At 33.3% G+C, this 19047-nt stretch overlaps 3 protein-coding genes across 4 annotated transcripts; 2 read left to right on the top strand and 1 right to left on the bottom strand.

Moving 5' to 3' along the window:
- Nucleotides 1-389: 389 nt before the first annotated feature.
- Nucleotides 390-1047, top strand: LOC124834888 (large ribosomal subunit protein eL39). Its single transcript, XM_047309701.2, has 3 exons — nucleotides 390-523; nucleotides 609-712; nucleotides 816-1047. Exons 1-3 carry the CDS (start codon nucleotides 521-523, stop codon nucleotides 862-864), a joined length of 156 nt encoding a protein of 51 aa, XP_047165657.1. The 5' UTR covers nucleotides 390-520; the 3' UTR covers nucleotides 865-1047.
- Nucleotides 1048-3952: 2905 nt separating this feature from the next.
- LOC124820967 (ATPase 8, plasma membrane-type) lies at nucleotides 3953-9270 on the top strand. 2 transcript variants are annotated; one of them, XM_088105234.1, is made up of 14 exons: nucleotides 3953-4159; nucleotides 4252-4470; nucleotides 4560-4697; nucleotides 5424-5738; nucleotides 5825-6151; nucleotides 6261-6380; nucleotides 6491-6613; nucleotides 6729-6833; nucleotides 6962-7271; nucleotides 7472-7986; nucleotides 8071-8244; nucleotides 8393-8575; nucleotides 8657-8817; nucleotides 8977-9270. In XM_088105234.1, the coding sequence occupies exons 1-14, from the start codon at nucleotides 4109-4111 to the stop codon at nucleotides 9071-9073; spliced, it is 2838 nt and encodes a 945-aa protein (XP_087961360.1). In that variant the 5' UTR covers nucleotides 3953-4108; the 3' UTR covers nucleotides 9074-9270. The 2 variants fall into 2 exon arrangements, with proteins under 2 accessions (XP_087961360.1, XP_087961359.1); XM_088105233.1 differs by having other exon boundaries at nucleotides 7472-8244.
- Nucleotides 9271-14736: 5466 nt separating this feature from the next.
- On the bottom strand, nucleotides 14737-16181 carry LOC148206997 (uncharacterized). The gene is made up of 2 exons (XM_088103455.1): nucleotides 15053-16181; nucleotides 14737-14771 (listed from the first exon to the last, which is right to left on the bottom strand). The coding sequence occupies exons 1-2, from the start codon at nucleotides 16179-16181 to the stop codon at nucleotides 14737-14739; spliced, it is 1164 nt and encodes a 387-aa protein (XP_087959581.1).
- Between the last annotated feature and the right edge of the window lie 2866 nt (nucleotides 16182-19047).

Here is a 19047-nt window from a genome sequence, read left to right as displayed (position 1 = left end):
AAGCCAAATACAAAATGAACCAACATGTAATGCCATTCCCACAAATAGTTGAACTTTACTATATATATATATATATATATATAAACTTACAAGGTTATTTTCATTTTAAAGAAATGAAAATACGAGTATTACTTGTCGTTACAATGTCAATCACTGTAATTTATATAAGAATCATTATAAAAATGAATAAAGATATCATAGATAATAATTTATAATAAAATTTAAATAACTTTTACTATCTAGAAGAATTTGAAAAAGTATTTTTAGAGCAATTAAAAAATATTTTGGAGAGAAAAAAAAATTCATTGCATGCACAGGAGAAAATAAACTAAATTAACGAGGTTGATGGGCGTAAGAGTTTGACAGATGGGCCAGAGCCCATAAGTACTAAAAGGACAGAACCGGCCCAATCCACAGGACCGTGTGGTGACTCTGTAAAAGACTGGAACTGGCTAGGGTTTTCTTTAGTTTCTAGAGAAGTGCAGCGGCTTGTTTTTGCGTTGGATCGTCCGCAGCGAAAATGGTAAGAGTGGAATCCATGGTCGTTTGTTTTGTGAATTGTTTGAAGTTTTTCGATTGTGACGTGAAGCTATTGATTTGATGTGTAGCCTTCCCACAAGACGTTCAGGATCAAGAAGAAGCTTGCCAAGAAGATGAGGCAGAACAGGCCCATCCCTTACTGGATCCGCATGAGGACTGACAACACTATCAGGTCAGTTTCCAAAAACTTCCTAGGATTTTCAGGATTATGTTTCTTGATTTCGTGTATTCACACCCTGCCATTCTTGTCTTCTTCTTTTTGTTTGTGTTTTCAGGTATAATGCAAAGCGCAGGCACTGGCGCCGCACCAAGCTCGGATTTTAAGTTGGATGGACGACCCTTGCGTTCTAGGTTTTTTAGTGTAATCCTTAATATTGAAACACTGTAGCTTCTGAGTGTTTTTGTCATCGTTTATTTCTCATTTTACAAATGCTTATGATTTTTACTACAAATGTGAAACTGTGATGGATATTTTAATTTTGAACGAGTTGCCGTATTTTCTCTTCATCTCTCGTCCTCGCTATTCAAATGATTGATGAAAACCTCGTACCCTGTTTCGTGAAAATCTTGGAATATGCTTGATGCCGGGGTCAGCTTAGTTGTGTAGTGAAGGGTTAATACCTCAATTACCTAAGGAAAAACATCAAAAAATGGTTGGATTACATAGTATGGCACAATGACCGAATCTAGGGTGTTAATGTGAAAGTCATGATAAGAAGCCTGCTACTATATATATATATATATATATATATAAATGTGTATATATATATAAATGTGTATATATATGTATATATATATATATATATATATATATATATATATATATATATATATATATATATATGTATACATACAGTTTTCTCTTTCTTTAATAGTGTATGAGCTTTATATATCCATGTTTTTTTATTGTGAAAGCAAACTGCGTGGTTGAATCGAAATCACTAGATAGATGGTTTGGAATAATACATTAGGGATTGCCTTGTTCTATGGCTAAGTGTCAAACGGCTTATCCTATAGAAACCATTGTGTGTGATTGTTGAAGAAATACAGTCATTCGAGGAGAGTTGGTGATGACAGGAATAAAGTGTTTTTATATTTTATGGACACTGATAGGTGGAAATTTGTTGGGATGCACTTGAAAATCAGGATACATTTTTTACCAAAAGGAAAGGGATGGAAGCTGAAGTTGCTTCCATCAGGTGGACGTGGGTTTCCCAGCAGATGATGGAAACCAAGTCTGAATATCAGGAATTGTTATAATCTAGATTTTTAATATATTTTTTTTGTTTCAAATTTTAGAACAGTATAATATATGAACGTTATTGTAGAATGTGAACAATACTGTTTTTATGTTAGGAAACTATTGGTATTTGAATTCTGTCTACGAAGTGCATTTTCCTGTTAAAAAAGTTCTACATTAAAAACCAACTCCAATGCATCATGTTTTCCTTAGAGAGTGAACCGGTCAAGAACGAAGAATGTCATTGGAAACCTTATATTTTCGTTTAGCAGATAAAGTGATCGTGTTCCAATTCCAACTAGTTAAAGCATGTGCAGATAACAACGTCAAGTTTTGTTTCTTACGTTTTAATGTTGGTTTTAATGTTGGCACTAACGTTGGGTTGGGGGTGATCAAGAAATCATTAGAATGAAGGACTAATTTCTTAATGGAAGAAATTACTACGTGATATCTCCCTTTGCTTAGCCATGAAAAACGAGCAAAATTTAATTTTGACATTTCAGTGGCAACAGTTGTAACATTTTTCAATGGGAACTTTAACTGAATTATTTGATTTAAAGCGTAAACAAAACTATTTATAAGTTTAGAGGACCAGTTTTTTAAAAACTATTAAACTGCCTTTTTACTAGCCAAGCTATTTAGTCCAATTTCTATCTCTTTGTAGATTTGTTTTTCAATAAACAATAAAGTCCATTGTTATTAATGCAATTACTTTTTTAATCAATTTCTTAAGCCACTCATAAATTTTCTCTCGTAATTTTCTTAATTTTTACGAGTATTTTTTAATAAAATCAAATTACATTTTTACGAGTATTTTTTAATAAAATCAAATTACATAGAGACAAAAGTAACGATTTTCAAAATCTTAATGTGTAAAACAAAAATATGTAGAATATTGATATACTAATTTATCACTCAAATTTCTTGAGCTTGTTGTCATCCCTATTTAGAATTGATAGATGCATTCCATTCAACTAGTTGTATGTACAAACTAATACTTCATCATTTTGTAATTTGTTTTATTGGTGTTAAATTATGGTTGTTTTTTAATGCTATTTTGTTTTTTTTTTTATGTTGATCGAAGTTAATTTTTATCAATATAAATTTGGTTTTTCGGTAATCTTGATTAAAATTTCTGTTAAAATAGATAAGGCTAATTTTCATTGATATTAATGAGATTTTCTTTTTTATCAATTATAACAAAAAGTATTTTGATTCTACGGATTGAAATAATTGTGGTTAAATCAGAAAAAAAATAACAATATAAGAAGTCTTAATCAGCATGGATTAAAAAAAACTTCTCAAATGTTGCTAAAAATAAGTAATTTCAATTAATATTGACGATATTTTTAATTTATTAAATATGATTTAATACTACTACATTTTTTATATTTAATTGTAATTCAAATACTCCTTCAAAATAGTAAAATAAAAATTTAATAAAATTAAATTGCTTATTCAAATAAAATTGTGAATTGAAAGTATTTTAGTTTGAGTAAAATTAAATTATTATTATTACAAAAGATTAAAAGCGAATATCCACTCCTTGACATTTTAGTGCAGTACAACAAGTTATACCCTATTTTCAATTTTATTTATTTTTTCATGTGGAGGGGCGAAAACACTTTATTTTTCATATACAGGGACTTACAAGATAAGATAACTTAAATTTTTCGATCTTTCGTTAATATTAGACGTCCAGAAATAGTGCAGGACTTACAAGATAAGATAACTTAAATTTTTCTTTAAATTTTTCGAATAATTTTTTAAAGATAAAACAGTGATGAAGTTTTAAAATTTTTAAAGAAGTGTGATGATTGATTATAATCATATTATTTCAAGAGATTTAAAATTAAATAAGAAAGTTATAAAATGACGTTCTTAAGTGAAAATCATTAATTCAATGGCTTGTCTCAAATTAGACTCAGAATAAAACATTAATAAAACAAAAAAAAAAACTGATATTGTAACAAAGAAACTCAAGTGGTCAGTTTGCATGCAAATATATGCATTTCACATCCGACAAACATTCCGAAAGAATAGGAAGTTTGTGGTGGAAAACAGAAGTACCGCACCAAACAAACATGCATGCGTACTTTGTCGCAAAGTTCATCACTATAAAGCCTGGGAAAACCTTGCACAACACAACTGTCCCTTTCCAGAGTAGTTTTCTTCTCATTTTTACACCCTTTTGGCATGGTATTCCAGGCCTAAAGGGAGTGGGCTCTAGGAGCTCCTAGATTAGAGCAGATAATAAACCATTAAACCTAAACAAATAATTAAAAAAACATTAATTAGGTAGGAAAGGGACACGTTCATTTTTACAACATGGCCTCCGACATTTTGTTTGAAGACCTCAAAAACGAGAATGTGGATCTTGTAAGAAACAAAAACCTTGATGATGATGCTTTGAATCTCAGACATTATCCTTTTCTGTGAGATGACTTTTGTGTATGTGTGTGTGCATGCAGGAACACATTCCTGTTGAAGAGGTTTTCAAGCAACTGAAATGTACCAAAGAGGGTCTCACATCTGCTGAAGGAGAAAAGAGGCTTCAAATATTTGGTCCCAACAAGCTAGAGGAGAAAACAGATAGCAAATTTCTTAAGTTCTTGGGTTTTATGTGGAATCCACTTTCATGGGTCATGGAGGCTGCTGCTGTCATGGCCATTGCATTGGCCAATGGAGGGGTAATCACAAATCTTTTCTATCTTTTTCTGTGTTCTTGTCTTCATTTTTGGCACTTTCTTTCTCTAACAAGAGCTTGTGAATTCATCAGGGCAAGCCACCGGATTGGCAAGATTTCCTTGGTATTGTCGTGTTGCTGCTCATCAATTCAACCATTAGTTTCATTGAGGAGAACAACGCGGGCAATGCTGCAGCTGCTTTAATGGCTGGTCTTGCACCCAAAACAAAGGTGACACCATTTCTTTAGTCATTTTCATGCAGAGTTTATCTATAAACTCACAAATTCTATATTACCCTTACACCCAAAACAAAGGTGACAGCATTTGCTGATTCATTTTCATGCACAGAGTTCATCTATAAACTGAGAAATTCTGAATTATCCTTAAAAGGTTTCCCTGAAAACTGCTTCAAGTTTCTCAACTTTCATGGTCACAAGAGGGTCAATAGCAAATGTTATGTGTAATATGTGGCATCACAGGTCGTTAACTCAAACATTTCATCAAAATGGGTAGTAGGCAAATAAGAAACAGATGATAAGACAAAAAACTAAACTAATATTGAAATATATGTTACAAAACTGGTAAATGAACTTGACATGAATTACTTGAATCCAAAAAGCTCCAACAAAAAGAAAGAAAATGAAGAGAGAACAAGGACTAGAGAGGGGAAGAGAGAGCTCACAGAGACATGGAGAGAGTAGAGATCTTGTGAAACGAAAGAGAGGGCAAAGGGAGGAGACATTCAAATTTCTTTTACTTTCTTCATTCAAACAATTCATTTTATTCTAAAGAATTAAGGATTTTGGAACAATCATTGAAAATCTCACTCTTTCTCTCTTGGTGTGTCCAATTTCGTTTAATTGGCAAAATCTTTAGATTTGTCATGGTGCTATGACAACTCTCATATATAAATTTCACATTCACAAACTAAAAGGAAGGAACCATTTTGTACACAGGTGTTGAGGGATGGAAAATGGAGCGAGGAGGAAGCTGCAATTTTGGTGCCAGGTGATTTGATCAGCATCAAGTTGGGAGATATTGTCCCAGCTGATGCCCGTCTTTTGGAGGGAGATCCCCTTAAGATTGATCAGTCTGCCCTCACTGGTGAGTCCTTGCCCGTCACCAAGAATCCTGGTAGTGAGGTCTTCTCTGGATCCACCTGCAAACAAGGTGAAATAGAAGCTGTTGTCATTGCCACCGGTGTTCACACCTTCTTTGGCAAGGCTGCACATCTTGTGGACAGCACCAACAATGTTGGTCACTTCCAGAAGGTATGTCTTTTCTTTATATTTCTTAATTGATTTTTTTGTTTGACAACTTATGAATAATGTTTGAATATTGGATTGGCTTCTACCAGGTGTTGACTGCCATTGGAAACTTCTGTATCTGCTCAATTGCTCTGGGAATGTTGATTGAGATTATTGTGATGTATCCCATCCAGCAAAGGTCTTACAGAGAGGGCATTGATAATTTGTTGGTTCTTCTCATTGGAGGTATCCCAATTGCCATGCCAACTGTCTTGTCTGTCACCATGGCCATTGGGTCTCACCGTTTGTCTCAGCAAGGAGCCATCACCAAAAGGATGACAGCCATTGAAGAGATGGCTGGCATGGATGTTCTCTGCAGTGACAAGACCGGAACCCTCACTCTTAACAAGCTCACTGTGGATAAGAACTTGATTGAGGTGAATGACCAATGTGAACACTTTTGTTTTCCTAAAATGTGATAATGAATCCTTGCATTTGCACCAAAGACTTCCAATTTGTGTTAATTAAGGTTGCTTGTGAATGTAGGTGTTCCCCACTGGCATGGACAAGGATACCCTTGTCTTGTATGCTGCCAGGGCTTCCAGGACTGAAAATCAGGATGCCATTGATGCTTCAATCGTTGGAATGCTGAGTGATCCCAAGGAGGTGCTTATTAAGTTTCAAATTGATGTTCTTTTATGAACATTAGTACTGTGTTAACATAAATCATGTAGATTGGCTTATCATTGTCAATGCTATCTTTTGTGGCATCTCAGGCAAGAGCAGGAATCGATGAGGTGCATTTTTTGCCCTTCAATCCTGTGGACAAGCGCACAGCTATCACTTACATTGATGCCCAAGGCAATTGGCACAGAAGCAGCAAGGGTGCTCCTGAGCAAGTGAGGGATTCACCATTACTTTTCTTATGCATCATTATCATGAAATAATTTTTCTTATAAAAGATAACATATATGAACCTACTGATATTTGACTAACCAAATTTATGTATGTCAGATTATTGAGCTCTGTGGACTCAAGGGAGAGATTTTGAAAAAGGCCCATAAAGTCATTGATGAGTATGCTAACCGTGGTCTGCGTTCATTGGGTGTTTCACGCCAGGTGAATAAAGTGTATAATATTTCATTATATGAATTTACTGTTAAAAAGCAAAATGAGGAAAGGAAAATGATCACTTGACACAACCACTAGGAAATTCCCTTAACAAAACTCTTGCACATGGTTTTCAGACTGTTTCGGAAAAGAGCAAGGAGAATGAAGGAGACCCCTGGGAGTTCTTGGGTCTCTTGCCCCTCTTTGACCCTCCAAGGCACGATAGTGCTGAGACTATTCGACGTGCTCTTGACCTTGGAGTCAATGTTAAGATGATCACTGGTGATCAACTTGCCATTGGAAAAGAAACTGGTCGCAGGCTTGGAATGGGCACCAACATGTACCCTTCATCCTCTCTTCTTGGTGACTGCAAGGACCCAACCATTGCATCAATCCCAATTGATGAACTCATTGAGAAGGCTGATGGATTTGCCGGAGTCTTCCCCGGTAATGACATCAACCTAGTTCATGTTAATCTAACAAAAACCACATAATAACAAAGAGTTTAAAGCATAATGCTTTTAGATTTCTCTATATGACAATCTATGTTTGTTGTTGTATGATTGCATGAGTAGATTCTAATTAAATACTAAAAGGAAACAAGATAACTCAAAGCAACAACAAATTGATTTTCTTGTGTCATGCAGAGCACAAGTATGAGATTGTGAAGAGGTTGCAAGATAGAAAGCATATTTGTGGAATGACTGGAGATGGTGTGAATGATGCCCCAGCGCTGAAGAAGGCAGACATTGGTATTGCCGTTGCCGATGCCACTGATGCAGCGAGAAGTGCCTCAGACATTGTCCTGACCGAGCCCGGACTCAGTGTGATCGTGAGTGCTGTTTTGACCAGCAGAGCCATCTTCCAGAGAATGAAGAATTACACAATCTACGCTGTTTCCATCACCATCCGTATTGTGTTTGGATTCATGCTCGTTGCTCTAATATGGAAGTTCGACTTCTCCCCTTTCATGGTCCTCGTCATCGCCATCTTGAACGATGGAACCATCATGACAATCTCCAAGGATAGGGTGAAGCCTTCTCCTCTTCCCGACTCATGGAAGCTGAAAGAAATATTCGCCACTGGTATTGTTCTTGGAGCTTACATGGCCATCATCACTGTTGTCTTCTTCTTTTTGGTTCATGACACCGATTTCTTCACTGTAAGTGCTATTCACTATTCAAACAATAGACAACTTATCACATATAACTCTGACATGACATACCATGATGTTTTTTCCCTTCAGAGAACCTTTGGTGTTAAGCCAATTGCAGACAGTGAGGAGCAGCTTAACTCAGCCCTCTACCTTCAAGTGAGTATCATTAGCCAAGCACTCATCTTCGTCACCAGGTCAAGGAGTTGGTCTTATGTTGAACTCCCTGGAATTTTGCTTATCACAGCCTTCTTTGCTGCTCAATTGGTAAGTTACAACTTTCTGAAAACATGCTGTCTAATAAACAAGGAAACCGATCATCAACCAAGAAATAAGAAAAAAGTAGTTCCATCATAATGCATTTAGCTAAAAGTTATATAAATAATTATTTCTGACCTGAGAACTGGTGAATCAGGTGGCCACTGTGATTGCTGTGTATGCACACTGGGACTTTGCTAGAATCAATGGAGTTGGTTGGGGATGGGCAGGAGCAATATGGGTCTTCAGCATTGTTACCTACATTCCTCTTGACATCCTCAAGTTCCTCATCCGGTTGGGACTGTCGGGCAAGGCTTGGGACAACATGCTTGAGAACAAGGTCTAGCCAGAAACATTCTTAAATGACCAAACTTGCTTTTTACAAACTTGTCACTTCATTCCAATGCTTGTGTTGGTGCAGACTGCTTTCACTACCAAGAAAGACTACGGAAAGGGAGAAAGGGAAGCTCAATGGGCCATGAATCAGCGCACACTTCATGGTCTCCAAGTAGGAGAAACCAAGGTCAACCACGAGCAGTCTGAAATAGCAGAGCAAGCTAGAAGACGTGCTGAGGCTGCCAGGTTCAGTTCCTCCCAAACTCAATGCATGAATGCCAATGATTCTGTAGTCATGTAGTAGAAAAATCACACAGCCTCTTTTTGCTGAATTTCAACATATATACATACATACATAGTGCAGTGTTATATGGCTATAATTAATTTGAGTGTAAAAATTTGCAGGTTGAAAGAGCTCCACACACTGAAGGGACATGTTGAATCTGTGATGAAGTTGAAGGGTATTGATATTGATACCATTCAACAACACTACACTCTATAAAACAATCTTAAGAAACAAAAAATGGATGAAATTGGGATCAAAGCTTCTTAGAGCATATAACCAAATTGGGTTTATATTTTCACCATGCATATTGTGTTTGTATGCTCGCTCTCTTCTACAGTTGAGACTTGACTAATATTCACGGAGGCATATGTTGAATTTTTTTTATTCAAATAAAATAATAAAACAAATATCATTAAAAGTTTTGAGAGTATTAGAGTGTCTTTTACTACTCTATTCGTTTTCGAGAATTGAGGTAATAGTTATTGTATTTTTCCAATTTTAACCGTTAAAAACAGATGAAATGAGAGATTATAAATAAAACATTTTTTAAAGACGAAAGTGAGAAGATTATTTATTTCAAATTCTTGAATTTTAATAATATTTACATTTGTTTAAAATAGAAAATATTTAACTAATGAATCACGGACATTTTATAAATATAGATTATGTTATTAATTTATTTTAGATATAACTTTCACTTCAACTAGGAATTATATGATTTTGTAGTCTAATAACTACCATTCTAGTATCATAATTTTAAATTATAATTAATTTAAAATTAAAAAAATCATCCATCCTAACAAAAGATAAAATTTTAAATGTCTTACAAATTTATATTTTTATCTAAATGGATATGTGGTTGCATTTATTTGTGAGACAAGTAAACAAAAATCTATAATTTATGTGATTGAAACTCAAAATAAAGTTGAAGAAAATTATATTTTCAAAAAAATTATTAAATAAAAGTAAATATGTATTAGTTACATCGAGTAAATAAATTATTAAATTGTTAGTTAAATTATCAAGTAACAAAACTTTCTTATACTAACAATAAATAAAAAATGAAATTATTATCTTAGCATGAAATAACTATTTTTCCCATTTGTAACATACCAATTTAATAGTATTAAAGTACTAAAATAAAATGTTACAAGATGATAACTTACAATAAAACTTGAAATTTTTAGAAAAGTAAATTTTATACCTGAAGGATAAAACTTATCTACATTCCTACTTCTCCCCCTCGCACTAAAAAATTTGAACAACGTCTCCCTAAACTGACAATATTAAGGTGATCGTTGTAAAAGAAAAAACATACAGAGACACAAAAACAAAAGAAAGCTAAAGTACAAATGAAACACATATCATAATTTAGATTGACAGTTATTAACATTTAATAGTAAATAAACCATACAACCAAAAGAACAATATACCCAATTATCTGGATACTATGCTTGATATAGACATACTGAAGGTGTGCACCAATAGTAGTATTTATACTATGCAGAATTATAAACAAGGGTAACTCAACCTACCATCCATGAGGTTAATCTTACACTTATAAAACTCAAAGGGTTAGGGTGAAGACTTTTTGTCATTCTCTCTGTCACCCCATTCATCTCTACAAGAGTTGAATGATGGGTAAAATATCAAGATATATGTTTACTGTGTCCCTTTATCAAGCATTCACCACAACTTACTTAAATATAAAATCTCTCGTTGAGATTCTTATCACACACCCCACAACTTACTTAAATGGTCGTGTGATTGCATTTATTTGTAAGACAAATAAACAAACTAAGCCGATTTATAATTCATTTAATTGAAACTCAAATATAAAGTTGATGAAAATTATATTTTCAAAAAAAAATATTAAATAAAACCAAATAACAATGTATTAGTTACATGTTGGAGTAAATAAATTTCTAAATTGTTAGTTAAATTATCAAGTAACAAAACTTAATTCTATTAACAATAAATAAAAAATAAAATTATTATTTTGAGCTAACTATTTTTTCAATTCATAACCAATAAATATTAAAATTCATAATTAAATTTAAAACTTGTAAAGGACGATGCATATAATGTTATTTTTAAATTGAATCGATATTCAGTTAAGAAAATTAAACGAGTCAGATGTTTTTTTAGTTAATCGTAGACATAGTACCTAAAATACATTTTAAAAAATAATTAAGACTTTGTTATTACTATACATGGACTCCGATTTTATATTTAAATAAATATTTTTAGGAAAAGCTTACTTTAGTAATATAACTCTTATATTTTAAAATAAGACTTTAGTAATAAGCTTACTTTAAAAAATAATTAAGACTTTGTTATTACTATAGATATTTTAAAATACCTTTTTAGTAAAATATGTAAGAATTCTTATAAGAAAAAAGTTTAGAAAATAAAAAAAAAAGATTAATCATAAAAATATAACTCTGAAATCTGAAATAGCAATAAAAAAGTCTTATATTCTAAAAATAAGAATCACACATGTGTCTTATTATAATAAAACCAATAACGTTGAAAATATTTAAAAAGATACTAATTAAAGAAATAAGTGTTTTTAAAATTTGATAATATAAATAAAGGAAAACAGCTGGCCCAAAAGCTCCCTGGCCCACATGCGTCTGAGACAAAAGTCTCGAAAGAAGCTTCTGGATTTCAGAGGCTTGTTGAACACGATCAGCTGCAAGGGCGAGAGGGAGAACGCATCTTCGACCAGCTCCGACAAAGCCACCAGCGGCGATGGTGATGGATCGGAAAGAGAAGATCGGAATGGGTCACGCGTGACAAAGGTAGGAACTTCTTCCTTAATCAGTATTTGCAGAAAAGAGAAAATGAAAATGTATATAATGTTTGAATGAATATTAGAGTTGAATACAGAAGCTGGAATCCCTTATATAGGGTTCCGGTAAGCCCAAAGAGCTCCTTTCCTAACAAACTACCAGAAACAAAACAGAAACATTAAAGTTATTTTAATATCCTCCCCTCAAGCTGGATGGTGGATATTCACCATTCCAAGCTTGGGAATGATAGTCTTGAATCGATTCCGAGGAGGAAACTTAGTAAAAACATCTGCGAGTTGCTCTTCTGATCGGATGGGGAGTAAGTGTAGAAACTTAGCTTGGATTTTCTCACGAACGACGTGACAATCCAGCTCAATGTGTTTGGTGCGTTCATGATAACTCTGATTATGGGCAATGTGCCTTGCAGAGTTGTTGTCACAGTAGAGGACAGCAGTTGTTATTGGTTCAATATGCAAATCTTGGAGTAGATAGTGCAACCACTGCATCTCACATACAGTAGCTGCAAGAGCTCTGTATTCTGCTTCTGTAGAAGACCTTGAAACTGTACTCTGCTTCTTTGACCTCCAAGAGATAAGAGAGCTACCTAAGAAGATACAATAGCCAGTAGTTGATCTCCTGGTATTTGGGCATGTGGCCCAGTCTGAATCACTGAAACCCTTTATTTGAGTGTTAGAATTAGCAGCAAAAAAGAGTCCCTCAGCAGGACTTAACTTGACATATCTGAGAATATGTTGTAGGGCTTGATAGTGATACTTAGTTGGTTCCTGCATGAACTGACTTAAAAGGTTAACTGTAAAACACAGATCAGGTCTGGTGTTAGTAAGATAAAATAATTTGCCTATTAATCTCCTATAATCGCTGGGATTGTTCATATAATCCTCTGTCTTGTATAGACAGCTTGTGTTGCTTAAGTAGGGTGTAGAGCTAGGTTTGCTTCCTAACATTCCTGTTTCTTCCAGAATATCCAGAGCATATTTTCTTTGGCACAAATGTATTCCTCTCTTAGATCTAGCTACCTCAAAACCAAGAAAGTACTTGAGTTCTCCTAAGTCTTTAATCCGAAACTGATTGTCCAACAGAGTCTTAATGAGATTGATCTCCTTCATAGAGTCTCCTGTTAGAATGACATCATCAACATATACAAGCAAAGCTGTAAAATTATAAGGGGTTCTTTTAACAAATAAGGAATGATCTGATTTAGATTGGGCATATCCTGAAGAGATAAGAAACGTGGAGAGTTTTTCAAACCACTGCCTGCTGGCTTGTTTCAGTCCATACAGAGACTTAGTCAGCTTACAAACCAGCCCCTTATTGTCAACATTTAGACCTGGAGGGAGATCCATATAAACATCCTCATTTAAATCCCCATGAAGAAAAGCATTGTCCACATCCAGCTGATGTAAAAACCAGTTTTTAGAGGCTGCAAGAGCAAGCAATAATCTAACAGAGGTGAGTTTAGCAACGGGGGAGAAAGTGTCTAGAAAATCTATCCCTTCTTGTTGGGTATATCCCTTGGCAACAAGCCTAGCTTTGTGTCTCTCAATAGTGCCATCAGCCTTATGTTTTATCTTATAGACCCATCTGCATCCAATGGACCTCTTTCCAGGAGGAAGCTGAGTTAAATACCAGGTCTTGTTCATTTGGAGGGCTTGGATTTCCCTCTTCATTGCATCAATCCATTCGGGGCTGGTCTTAGCCTCTTCATAGGACTTGGGCTCCTTATTGACATTTATAGCAAGAGTATATTTCAAGTGTTTCTCAGAAAGAGACTTGTAAGATAAGACACTTTCAATCGGATAAGGTGTAATCAAATTATTCTTGGCACACAACTGGGTGGATGGAGATTCATCACCCTGTTGTATGTAATTTTTCAAGTACTCAGGAATTTTTCTAATTCTACTGGATCTCCTATAAGCATTACCTGGTCCCTGTTCATTTGGATTAATGTCTCCAGTGGTAGTGTTTTCCTCAACAGGTCCTTCACCAACATGATTGTCATGAGTAAGACCCAAGGTCTCCCTTTCATTCCCGGCAGAGTCCTCTTCAGAACTGCTGGTAATATCACCATGAAAAAAAAAATCTTCTTCTCCTGTATTACTACTATTTTTTTCTTTATGTTTGTCTTTATATGGAAAAATATCTTCATAAAACACAACATTTCTACTAACAAATATTTCTCTGCTATTAATGTCAAGAACAACATATCCCTTTATTCCATTTTTGTATCCTAAGAAAATAGCTTTTCTGGCTCTAGGGTCAAGTTTGTTTCTATTTCCTTCTAAGGTAGAGGCAAAACAAAGACAACCAAACACTTTTAGATCAAGGTAAGTGGGTGGATCACCATGTAAGAGTTCAAAAGGAGTTTTATCCTTGATTATAGAGGATGGTAGTCTGTTAATCAAATAAACAGCTTGGGATACAGCATATGACCAATATATATGGGGAATATTAGATTGGAAAATTAGGCTACGAGTCACATTCAATATATGTTGGTGTTTTCTCTCCACAACAGAGTTTTGTTGTGGGGTTTCAACACAACTTCTCTGATGTTCTATTCCATAAGAGTTATAGATATTAGGGCAATTGAATTCAGGTCCATTATCTGTTCTAATGGTTTTAATGACTTTATTGTGTTGAGTTCTCACCTTAGTAATGAAATTTTGCAAGATGTCCCTAGTCTGACCCTTATTAAGCATGAGGAAAGCCCATGTATGTCTACTATAGTCATCAACAACAGTTAAAAAATATCTGTGACCATGTACAGAAGGGGTAGATATAGGCCCCCAAATATCACAGTGAATCATGTCAAAACAACTATTAGATAAAGAAGTGCTCTTAGGGAAAGGTAATTTGTGTTGCTTGGCAAAGTGACAAATATCACAAGCACTATCATTAGCAGTCTGAATATAAGGGAAAATCTTACACATTTTCTCAAGAATACTATGTCCAGGATGGCCAAGTCTATAATGCCATAGATTTACATTGTCATGTTCATAAGAAAAAGTAAAACTAGGAGCTAAATTTCTTCCAAAGGATTGCAAATGATATAGGCCCTTGCACACACTAGCATATCCAATCATCTTCAATGTGGAGTTGTCCTGAATTTCACACATCTTAGAAGTAAAAGTTAGTGTACAATTAATATCCCTAGTAAGACTCTGAACAGATATGAGGTTAAAAGTGAATTCAGGGATATATAAAACATTGAAAATCACAAATTCTTTGGAAAAATGTATGGTTCCAGCATACTGAGCAGTAACAACAGAGTTATTGGGTAGTTTGACAGATATAGGTTTTATTTTATAGAAAGTTGTAAACTGATTTTTATCATGAGTCACGTGGTCTGTTGCCCCTGTATCTATGATCCATGAGAACATACCTTGTGTGTCCTCTGGACTGTCCTTTTGAATTTGACTGATACTGTGGGATGGGCTGTCAGCCTTTTCCAGCATCTGTAGTATCCTCTGCATCTGCTCATGGGTGAAAGAACTTTGAATGGCACTCTGTGGATTGTTCTGTGTTGCTGTAGAGGTCGAACAAGTATTGGCTGATCCCCATTCATTCTGTCCAGCGCTGTTCTCACTGTTGCTGTCATTTCTTTTGTACCAAGGTGGGTATCCATGCTTGGAATAGCACTCATCAATGGTATGGTTCATCTTATGACAGTGGGAACACTGTTTCCCGTAGTTGGGGTTTCTCCCTCTCCCTCTTCCTTGATTTCTGGGAGGGTTTCCACGCCCATAGGCCTTCGATCCCTGATTATTCTTCCACTGGTTTTGTCTCTCAGTGGTGTTTGCAAGAACTTTGCTGTCGCTTTGACTGAGATCATGTTTCTCTTGTCTTGCTTGTTGTATGATGAGTGAGAAAACACGATTAATATTGGGTAGGGGCTCCATAAGCAATATCTGGGTTTTGACAGTGCTGTAGCATTCATTCAAGCCCTTTAAGAAACATATAACATGCTCCATGTCTCTGTACTTGTGTGAGTTTTTGGATAGATCACAACTGCAAGGAACTTTACAACTGCAGCTTGGAATGGGTCTTAAAAATTCTAATTCTTCCCACAAAGTCTTTAAATCTGTAAAATACTGGTTCACAGTTCTTTCACCCTGTTTAATGGAATGGATTTCTTGGAGTAAATCTGAAAACTTGAAGTGATCACCCTTAGAAAATCTCTCTTTCAATTCTTCCCATAGTTCTTGTGCATTTTCTACATATATTACGCTCTCTGCTATTTGGGGTGAGAGTGTCTTAGTAATCCAAGATAGTACCATCATATTGTTTCTTTCCCAAGCATCAAATAGGCTGTCATCATTTCTTGGCCTTGTGATTCCTCCATCTATGAATTTCAGTTTATTTTTGGAGAGAAGGGCTCTTCTCATGTTTCTGCTCCATGAAGTATAGTTTGACTCATTTAGAACTTGAGATATAAGGGAGGCACCAGGATTCTCCCCTGGGTGCAAGTAGTAAGGACTAGCAGGATTGTTGATTTGATCCACTTTCTCCATAAGGGCAAGAAAGAAATTAAAGAAACAAGAAAAGAGTCAAGAAGAGGGAGAGTTTGCAGCGGAATGAGTGGCAGAACAGGCACAAGACCTGCTCTGGTACCATAAAGGAAAACAGCTGGCCCAAAAGCTCCCTGGCCCACATGCGTCTGAGACAAAAGTCTCGAAAGAAGCTTCTGGATTTCAGAGGCTTGTTGAACACGATCAGCTGCAAGGGCGAGAGGGAGAACGCATCTTCGACCAGCTCCGACAAAGCCACCAGCGGCGATGGTGATGGATCGGAAAGAGAAGATCGGAATGGGTCACGCGTGACAAAGGTAGGAACTTCTTCCTTAATCAGTATTTGCAGAAAAGAGAAAATGAAAATGTATATAATGTTTGAATGAATATTAGAGTTGAATATAGAAGCTGGAATCCCTTATATAGGGTTCCGGTAAGCCCAAAGAGCTCCTTTCCTAACAAACTACCAGAAACAAAACAGAAACATTAAAGTTATTTTAATAATAAATACAAAAATATTTATTTAAATAAAATTGTATATAAATTATACAATTTAAAATGTTAGAAATAGAAAACAATCTTAAAAATACAATTATCTTGACTAGAAAAGTTAATGAGTTATCTCTTAATAAAAACAACATAATATTCATAAGAAGTTTTTAAATGTCATAAACAACTTAAAATTTCGCTGATAAAAGAAAATTATTACTAACAGCTGTTTATGGTTAACCTAGAAGGATGAAAATCTTAATTGCATAGAGGGAAGACAAGGTATGTATGTGTGGTGTAGGAGTTCACCTAAAGAATTAGGTTTTGTTATCCTTGCATTTTCTTAAGACGATTTGTAAACATAAATTTGTCTTTTATTTGTAAGTTGTCCTTTCTCCAAGCTTTATGCATTAATGGTTTGTTTGGATTTGGTAGGAGTGAAAGGAAAAAATAGTGTGAAAAGTATGGTTGTTTGAACTGAAAAAAAAAGAGTTATTGATTTTTTAGTGAAAAGTTTGAAATATATATAATTTACGTGATCGAAAAATTTACAAATAATTGTTATGCATTAAAATAACTAATTTATTTTTCCTTGCATTTTATTGACAATGAATATAAAATAAATTTCAATAATAGATAGATTCGAACTGTTTATTTATGTAATGTAAAAAAATATTGAAATTTATTTAATTTTGTATTTTAATATATATATATATATATATATATATATATATATATATATATATATATATATATATATATATGATAAATCTTATTATGCATCAAATAAAAACTATAAGATTATCAGCGTATCAAAATGTTTCTCTTCAAATAATAAAGTACGAATGAGAATATTTATTTTAGGGTCTTCAATTTTCAGAACATGTACATTTATCTAGAACATAAAATATTTAAGTAAAATAAGACAAACAGTTTAGAATTATAGATTGTGCTATTAATTTTTTTTAGATATAACCTCGGCTTCAATTATACATTATATGATTTTGTAGTCTAATAATAACCATTATAGTATCATTAGTATGCCTGTAAAACCGACTTAAAAATATTATAGGTATTCTAACCTTTAATTTTATTTTAAGACTTTAGAATATTATTCTTAAAATCTTTGAGATTAGACTATAATTAGTTTTAGTATTAAAAAAATATATAAAAACATATCACACTAACAAAAAATAATTTTAAAATGTCTTAAAAATGTATTTTTTTTATCTAAATGGATGTGTGGATGATCTGTAATTCATTTTCTTGAAACTAAAAATAAGGTTGAAGAAAATTATATTTTGAAATAAATTATTAAATAAAACAAATAAAATTATATTATCTTCGAGTAAATAAATTACTAAATGGTTAGTTAAATCATCAAGTAAAAAACTTCATTGTATTAACAATAAATAAAGAATATGATATTATATATTATTTCACTATGGATAAATTCTTTTCAAATTCAGAAGCAATAAATATTTGAATTCATAATTAAATTTAAGATTGGTTAAGATAATCCATCTGTGATATAATGTTATTTTTCAATTGAATCAATTCAATTGAGTGATATGCTGTTTGGTTAATATTAGTACCTTAAATACATCTCAAAAAAGAGATAATTAAGAATTTATTATTATTAGGACTCCGATTTTATATTTGAATAAATACTTTTTAGAAAAAACTTACTTTCCCTTACAGAATTTAAAATATTTTTATAGTAAAACATGTAAAAAGTTAAGAAAAAAATTTAGAAAATCAAAATAAGACTAATCATAAATATATTACTCTAAAATCTGAAATAGCGATAAAAAGTCAGATACATACATATACATACATATATATATATATATATATATATATATATATATATATATATATATATATATATATATATATATATATATTTCATTATAATAAAACTAATAACGTGAAAAAATATTAATTAAAAAAATATTTTTTAACAATTGATAATATAAATACAAAATATTTATTTTAAATTTTATATAATGTGCACAATTTAAAATGTTTGAAATCGAATTGAAGATTAAAGCAATCTTGAAAATTTAATTATCTTGACTAGAAAAGTTATTGAATTATATCTTAACTAAACACAAGATTAAAGATTAAAAAAAATTTAATTATCTTGACTAGAAAAGCTAATGAATTATCTCTTAACTAAACACAAGATAATATTCATAAGAAGTTTTTAAATATCATAAACATTTAAGAATAATAACTAGAATGTTATTTCTCTTATTATAACTCGGTAAACAGCTGTTTACAGTTGACCCCAAAAGATAAGGACGGAAATCTTGAAACTGTATCATGACCGTCCAGATTTCCTCCACCGCGTAATCACAGTTGTCAATTTTGACTT

The sequence above is a fragment of the Vigna umbellata genome, chromosome 1, assembly GCF_029865625.1.
Source record: "Vigna umbellata cultivar VRB3 chromosome 1, Vumbellata_1.0, whole genome shotgun sequence".
Classification (NCBI taxonomy): Eukaryota; Viridiplantae; Streptophyta; class Magnoliopsida; order Fabales; family Fabaceae; genus Vigna; species Vigna umbellata.
This window is presented reverse-complemented; position numbering and strand designations above follow the sequence as displayed.